The sequence below is a fragment of the Pan troglodytes genome, chromosome 5 (genome assembly GCF_028858775.2).
Source record: "Pan troglodytes isolate AG18354 chromosome 5, NHGRI_mPanTro3-v2.0_pri, whole genome shotgun sequence".
NCBI lineage: Eukaryota > Metazoa > Chordata > Mammalia > Primates > Hominidae > Pan > Pan troglodytes.
In genome coordinates, this window is record NC_072403.2 from 145,396,491 (window position 1) to 145,405,069 (window position 8,579).

Genomic DNA, 8,579 nt, shown 5'->3' on the forward strand with positions numbered 1-8,579 from the left:
TCCAGGAAAAGAAAGTTGCTTTGAACGAATAATGCAAAGGTTTGGCAGAAAAGTAGTGTATGTTGTAATTGGGGATGGTGTAGAAGAAGAACAGGCAGCAAAAAAGGTAACCTGTCTCAAACGATGTCGGTGTGATACTTCTAATGCAAGCCTTTTTGTTTGCATTTCTGTAGTTTGGCCCAATGGCAGCTTGACAAATGATTTAAATTTATAGATGCAAAGCAATAAGAGCATGAGAGGGTCAATACTTACATTCAAATAAACCATTTGGAGTTTAGCATTTTTTGCCTGAAATTTGATAGGAAATGCAGGGAAATTTAGTTATATTTATTTATGTGTTTGAAAGTATATACATATAGTAAATATATATAGTAACATATATATTTGTGTGGGCATGTATATACATGCTTATATAGATGCATATGTATATATTAATACACATACAATGTGCACAGATATAGATGAGCCAGGGGATCTGCAAGAAAGATTGGGGGGGGAGAATAACCATTGTTAAGCACGTGAAATTTAGCAAGATAGAGATTAATGAGCTCCATACAAAAGTCATGTGAGTAGTTCATGAGACCTGCATGCCATATGGTCCTCGTGAGTGCCTGGAAGTAGGCATGCTCCATGATAAGGAATGCTGAGGGCAGATTTAATAGCTGAAGAAAAACTGCTACAAGAGATTTTAATAAGTGCTACTGAAATGGGATATATTGCTCAGATCCTTTTGCACCAACTTGTCTTAGCCGTAATGTGCCTCACATCTCCTAGAAGAGTTTCATCTGTTTTGGTGAGCCAGTGGTACTTGATTGAAGCCAAGCAGCTGGCTTTGAACACATTCAGAAGATCCCATGGGCCCTAAGTATTTTAATAAGCCTTTTCATCTGGCCCGTATTTCTGAAGAAGAAACCAAGGCAATTAAAAACCATTAAATGGTTGGTTCAACATCAAAAGAAGAATGATATCAGGATTGGCCCCCACCACCAGACTGTCAACTCCACCCTAAGATCTACTGCTGCCTTCACCGAATGATAGAAAAATATCATCTACCCAAGATAAAAGTGATAGAATTTACAAAACAAAGCCAGATGATGAATTAGTATTTTTAAAACAATGACATGCCAGCCTATACTGTTTTACATAGAAAGAATGTCATCTGTATCACCCTAAGGAGATTTTAAATCATCATCTAATAAAGCCTTTGCCATTTGCATGTGCTGGAGTGTTTACCTGTTTTCAAAAAACAGTCAACATAGACAGTTTTATAGAAAAGTTTATGGCTATAAGAGAAAGAGGAAATGATGTATGTTTCTAGTCGATTTAAATCAAGCAAAATGGAGAAAAGGAAAGCACTTCCACTTTAGAAGTTTTGGTGACGTATTGACAGCCATACTTGCTTTTCGATTACATTTAAGAGAGTGGGCTCAGGCTCTGCCTGCCACAGAACACCTCAGCCTTCATTAGCAGTGTCAATGACCCAAGACAGCACACTAGCCCCAAGCACGTCCTGTATGAGGTCAGGCCTGCAGCCTCAAGAAATACGGCTTTCATTGCTGACTACTACTTCAAATGCTTCCAGTCACACTCAACTGAAATATCTTCTGGAGTTTGTCAATGTCCTGAGTCCATGTTGTGATTTTTCTTATTGGCACCATAGTTATACACAACAAAGAGCAGCCAATGATTAGTAATACAGCCCCACTCCTGCTAAATTTACATGTCTTTTAGCCTATGCAAATTAAATTCACGTATATTTAGGTAAGGACTAATATAATTCAATTTTCCAAACCAGTAACACTATATGCTTTTGACAATTAAAACTTAGCCGAGTCTACCTGTTTTCCACAGCATTAATGTTTAGATTCGGTTTACCAGTTGTTATACCTAAAACTTCAGGAGGGAAACGCATAACCCTGAATGGAAAAGAATCTCAGATAGAATGCTATTTCCAAATGGTTGTTTATGTAGGTACAGTTTTGGTGATGGTGAAGGCTTATTATTCTATTTTAAAACAGAGGTGATTGGTTTCTCTAGTACCCAGAATGCATGCTTTTCTTTGGATGTAGCGGTAATCGCATGTGCAGAAATGTTAAGTACTGTTTTGTTGTTACAAATAGATCTGAGCTGAATGAAAAAATGTTACTTCTATGTGAATTTCAGTGACTTAATTTGACCTAGACATATTTTGTCTGAGAAATTTAAGAAGAAATATCAAAGTTTAGGAATAGGAATGTCTAGCTGCGCTCTTCCATAGAAACATGTAATATTAATACAAGCTGTATATGTAGTTTGAAATTTTCTAGAAGCTACATTTTACTAAATTAAAGAGAAACAGGTAGAATTAATTTTAATAACATGTCAACCCAGTATACCCAAAATAATTGTCTTGATATCTAATTAATGTAAAAATTATTGAAGTCATGTTTACATTCTTTTTTGTTTGTTTGTTTTGTTCTAAGTCTTTGAAGTTCATTATGTATTTTAAACTGGACCAACCACATTTCAAGTGCTCAATAGCCACATGTGGCTGGTGGCTACCATAGTGTGCAGCAAGGAATTATATAGCAATAAGGATTATTATGCTACTTAGTTCTTAAATAAAATATCTTTTGCATGTTTTATATCTATATACTCATTTCCCTTATATACATGAATATTTTATACATACATATTCTAGAAGATGTCATCAGCCCGGACTTACAAATCATGCTTTTGTTTTGTCAGTTCCTGTAATGCAGTGTTTTTTCTTTTTCATTATCATCGCCAGTGGGGACTCTTTAGACAGTTTTTTTCTAATTACTCCCTTTCATGAAATTTTAATGTCACATATGTACTGTATACTATTATAGTATATCTTTTGAAGGCCACAAACCACTGTAATGCCTAAGATTTTCTGCCCCACAAGAGCTCATTTGTGTCCCTTTGGAGATGATATCTTCCCCATTGAAAATGTATGCTAGAGTACTTTCTCTCAATTCTATGCCAGTGAAATAAATCAGGTCGACTCTACTGGCTTAAGTTATTGGTTGTCCCAGACAAGTAAGAAAGTTATAATCCCCACATTTTTTTTCTACTTTATATAGTCCTGCTTCAAATTATTTTTATACAGAAAGGAATTCACCCTCTTTTCTTCCTAGATTAACAAAATTAAGAAGTTTGTCATTTTGTTTCATTTTATTTTTAACTGAGAGGCCCGTAGGAGTGATGCATTGATTAAAACTTGCTTTCCATCAGCCAGGTAGGATTTTGATGCCCACTTCCTTTCCCAGATGTTGATGTTGGTAGCGATACTTCCAGAATAAATATTAAACTATCTAAGAAATGTTAATATTTGCTATTATTCTCATTAAAATCCAGTTCAGATCTATTTCTCTGTTACTTTGACAGTGCCATATTGGTGCTGCCAAGCCTTCACATATGATCATCCCGCCTTTAAACTCCCTCCCCTGAACTTGGGTGGACCACACATCCCTGTATGTGCTGCTGCTTCATTGAGACGATGGTTGTGATCTCTCTCCATGCCTCATTCCTTCCCCTTCTCTCTCCCATCCCTCCTTCTCCTAACCACACAGCACAACATGCCCTTCTGGAGGATATCCAGTCACTCAGACCTCCTGGCTCTCCACCAAGCACTGGAATTAGAGTATTTGTAACTGTGTTCTTTAGCCGGAGATCCATTTTTTATATTTCAAGTACACTGAATTTTTATGTGTGATTCAATGCCTCTGGCTCTACACATATAAATTGTCTTAATGGATGAAATCATATTTGGAATAAAAATTCCAGAATGAAGAATTCAGATTGCTGAATGGAGTTAAACTTTAGTGCTACAGAAAAGAAACTCTATGGTCTTATATTTACAACACTTTAATGGGTTTTTTAAAAATCTGTGGAGGTTGCTGGTACACACCAAATGAGTCCAAACTGGAATGAGCAGCTTTAGCAAAGAACTCTTACCCTGGCAAAGCAGCAACACACATGCTCCGTCTGACAAGGTGGTCAACAACATTCCTCAAAATGGGAGATCTTCTCAGCCCTGAGGTTTGAATCTGACTTTAGCCTACCTAACCCAGAAAATCTGAATTGGAATGCACTCAGACTGTATAAGGACAGTCCTATTTAGACATGTAATTTGTGTAAATTATTGATGAAAATAATTTACTGTGACTTTATTAGCAGCTGACTTTCAAAGTGGATGCAATTTTTCTTTCATTTGTTGGGGAGGGGAATGGGAGGGGAAATGGGAATATAATATTGTCTCTTTTTTAAGTTTGGCAAACAGAATGTTCATACTGATGTGTTGTGCCTTAAAGACAAGACAGCATTTGTGTGTTACAATGTAACTTTGGTTAAAATCTCTGTAGATAATGAAAAAAAAAAAAAAAACCTTTGTGATGATTCTTAACATGACCAAATTTAAAAGTCAAGCTCTCAGAGCTTAATTACCGCATCAGCAAGAAACTGAGTATTTTTTGCAATAAGAAAACAACAATAATAAAGGAAAGCTTGTGTTTTATTTGGGTTCTTAATAATTCCAATAATTGTATGAGGCAACTATTTGCGCATCCAACCATGAGTGGAAGGTTTGGGAAAGACTGTGGGACCTTTACTTAGAAAGTGAAATGTATGTAGAAGTCTCAAGTACCCCTTCTACAGTTTTACTGGAGAAAACTAAGAGCCATATTCATGACAACTTGCACAGTTTTGAGGTTGAGACTTTTGATATGTGTAAGTTGCATAGAGGAGTATATTATCATGCAAATCATGAGCAATTATCACATAAACTTTTTTAGAATGTGCCATGAACATGGCATAAAATTCACATTGAGTGCACAGGGCTTAAAATAAAGCTAAGTATGTTTATTCCCAATGCCATGGCAAAAATGATAATATCATCAGAAATGGAAGGCAGATCTCCCAGATGGTGTCTAATGAAAGCAATGAGTCTATGAAAATTTTACCTAGAATATCATCATAAATTAAATTAGCAAGTGAGCTGGATCTTGGCAGCGCTGCTGAAATGACAACAGTAAAATCGTACCTGGTTCTCCATCTGAATACATCAATGCAGGTTCTCCTCGTGACAGACTTGCATATGTTTGTTAGTTTCTGCCTGTATTGTCACTGCGCAACGGATGGCATTCATTACAAGAAGAGCCCATCATTGTTGTGTTTGCATGGTTTTTTTTCCTTGTGTGTAGCCCATGTTGGGAACACGATACAGGTTCTCCTCTTATTTCCTATGACATGATTTCCCTTGTGGAAATTTAAGACTTTAAGAACTAGAGTATTTTTGTGGTGTCTGCACCTGCAGTTCTGTGTTTAAAATGTCATAATGTGGATCCTGGAGTCAGGCTACTAGTCAGTCAGTGCCCCTAGCCAGAGGCTGGTTCATGAGTTCATCAACTGAGGCCTCTGTGGCTTCAATAAAGTCTACATTTTGCTCACAGATCACAACATTCACTGTGGAAATATGATTTCATTTCTTTAGGCTACAAACCTGTATTTCTTTACTGAATGCTAAGGCCATGTTTATATTGGGTAGAAAGATATTGAGATCCCAATTTTGTACAAGATTGTGATTTCATTATCTAAACCTTAAATTTAATCCTTTAAATTTTGTAGCTTTTGGCTGCCTCTGCCCCAAGTACTATTCCATGCAAATTAAAGTTGGAATACTTTTAATAATATAAAAATAATGATAGTAAATCTTATACTTCTGTTGGCCCTTAGCTTGAAAATAGCAGTTAAAAAAATTTATGTGTTGCCTTATCAGTACTTAATTATGTTGTGCACTAAAACCTTAAATATTTATTACTGTGAATAAAAACAAATTATCTTTACTGTATAGCTGGTTTCTTTAAATGATAGAATTGTGGCATTACATCTAAATTTGTAAGTCTTCTCGTATCAAACAAGCAAGGCTTTTTATGCTGCTAAGTCTGCGGGTGCAGAAAGAAACACCCCTTGGAAGGGCAAAGAGAAGCCGGCTGGTTGCATCACCCCGTGCAGTTTCTCACACACATCTCTTTTTCTGATTCTGTGTTCAGAAGAGGCTGCCGGCATAAAACCTAAATGCAAGGTTGACGGAGAACAGCTTGTCCGGCACAACAATGGTGCAGGCCCACGAGCCAGCATCACAGCTTGGCCATGGGACGTTGAGTATGCACAAACTAGAACTCTTCCCTTCCCACCTTAGGAATAGAAAATCCTCTTCCTTTCTAATCTGAAAAACGAAAACTGAACAAACACAAAACCAACCCCTTGGCAGTTCCCACCTCCTATTGACATATGGAATATTGTGCCTTATTGTAAACCAGTTTGAAAAATGTTCTGTAACTAAAGTGGGTTTTCGGCTATTATGTATACAGCTTGGTATATTACTACGAAAGATAACCACCTTGTGTTGCACCTTAAAAATATCAAGACCATGTAATTTCCGTAACAAAATAGGTGGCCTGGCTACGGTATTATAGCATACAATTAGGACACTATGCCCCTGCAAAATTTTGTAAATCAAATTCAGAGGCAAAAACATATTTTAGAATCATACAGTTTGCACACAACAAGTAGGTAATAACTGTCTCTAAAAATGTTTTCTCCTTAGTCTGCAATGAGCTAAGATTCAGAATAGTGTCAACAGCATGCTCCTATATGAAGTTGTTTTTTTAAAGCACATTTGTTTATGACAAGCCTACATTCTCAGTGAATATGGCATTTAGTATTTCTTTTGAAAACAAACAAGCATCATGAGCCAAAGTTGCATTTTGACTCCCAACTACGGTAGCATTATGGACATCTCACAATGTCAAGGGTTTCTGTTATGTATTAGTAAAGTATAGATTATTGGGGCCTATATAATTTAAAGAAATGTAAATTAATATTAAAAGCTTGTAAAAATATGTATATCTTTACTATTTCTCAATAAATACCTTTGCAATTGTTTTCATTTCCTTCACCCTCCCATGTTGTAGAGTTTGTGTGTGTTTATTTAGCTTGGTTCTAAATCATGTGAAATTTGTATTTAGGTTTCTGGTCTTCCTAACTTTTCTTTTTTATGCCTAAGTTGCATAATTTTCAGTTAAAGCAAAATGAGATGTAACACAGTAAAACGTCACTAATTATGACTAAAAGTGGGCTGCTTTACTGAAAGGATGTCAGTTGCATAATTTTTTATACACAGGTAGCTACATTCAAGTAAGTATAATGCATAATGTAGCCACAATTGACTAATGATAAAGTAATTAAAATATTTAGCCCTATTAGAATATTTAAAGCAAGTATCGTTTACGTGAATATGGGACATAGTTTATAAGTATCTTCCAAGAGGATAAAAAGGTAGTTTTCTGTAACAGATTTAATAGCTCCTTTATTGTCTGGTGTATAGTATTTATTTATTTGTGAATCTGTTGTTCACATGTAAACCAAATGCAAATTTCAGATAAACCTCTGCTCATTCACAACCTTTAAAAATGTTAGCCTCCAAATTAATGGTATTTAAGTGGAGCTATGTGGCAACATTCTAGTAAGCCTTACACCATCCAAAAATCAATACTGATTTACAGGAAAACAATGAAAATGTTTTAAATAAATTTAATATGTAAACTTCTTTTGTTTTCTCTTATATCCAGTTGCCGTTGAAATTGAATTTATGAAAAAGACTAAATTATACATATCATATCCCAGCTCCCCACTGAACTCCAAACAAATGTATCTTGTTTGCCTATTTATATACCTGCTTGGAAGAAAGGACCTCTCAAATCAACATGTCCAAATCTGAGCTTGTGCTTCTGCGCCGGCCTCTTCTTACCTCTCCCACGACTACCACCCCAGCTGAAACCAGCATCCTTTCTCACATAGATAAGTATATCAGCCTCTAGCTTAGTCTCCCATTTCTGGCCCTCACACCCTTTCACCATCTCATCACACTAGCCAGAAACATACTGTGCATCAGAGGATATCTCTCCTCTTCTTGGAAACCACCAGCTCGCTTGGCACAAACACCAGTGACCTTTGCAATGGCCTGTAAGGCCCACAGGCAGCATCCCTGGTGAGCTCTCCCTTCCTCTGTCTCACAACTCACTGCCAAACTGGCACCTCCGTGTTTGGCACATACCTGCACCCACCCACCTGCTGCAGGCCTTTTGCACTCACCATTCCTTCTACTTGAAAAGGTTTTCACCCAGATCTTTGCATCACCTATGCCCTGGGTTTCTTCAGTTCTTAAAGAACACCTTTTTGCTGTAAAGGTCCTCCTCTCTGAAATTGCACCTGCTTCCCAACACCTCTAGCATTTTCCTTCTTTACTAAGAAAAAATACTTAGTTCTTAGATTAATCCAGCATGATACACATTTATTTTTTGTGTTGTTGATTCATCTATTACAGTGTATAAACTTCAGGAAAACACTTGCATGAGCATGATCTAGAATTGAAGAGATTTAAAGTGGTAGAGGACCATGTGTGATGGCTCATTCCTATAATCCCAGCACTTTGGGAGGCCGGTGGGAGGATCACTTGAGTTCAGGAGTTCAGGACCAGCCTGGGCAACATAGAGAGACCCTGTCTCTCTCTCTCT

General features: G+C 36.8%; 1 protein-coding gene across 21 annotated transcripts in view; it reads left to right on the forward strand.

Annotated features, from left to right (window-relative positions):
- EYA4 (EYA transcriptional coactivator and phosphatase 4) overlaps positions 1–6,961 on the forward strand; it is a 288,119-nt gene extending 281,158 nt beyond the window's left edge. For 7 of the 21 annotated variants that reach the window (XR_010158205.1, XM_009452029.4, XM_518749.7 and 4 more), the window contains one exon: positions 3,576–6,961. Coding sequence is in view for 20 of the 21 variants with exons in the window: in XM_009452029.4 (XP_009450304.1) it covers positions 3,576–3,656 (81 nt within the window). In the remaining variant the exon portion in view is untranslated. Of the gene's footprint in view, positions 1–5 lie in introns of all 21 variants that reach the window. The other 14 variants (XM_009452028.4, XM_001169695.6, XM_054686333.1 and 11 more) reach the window with 4 other exon arrangements.
- The last annotated feature ends 1,618 nt before the right edge of the window (positions 6,962–8,579 follow it).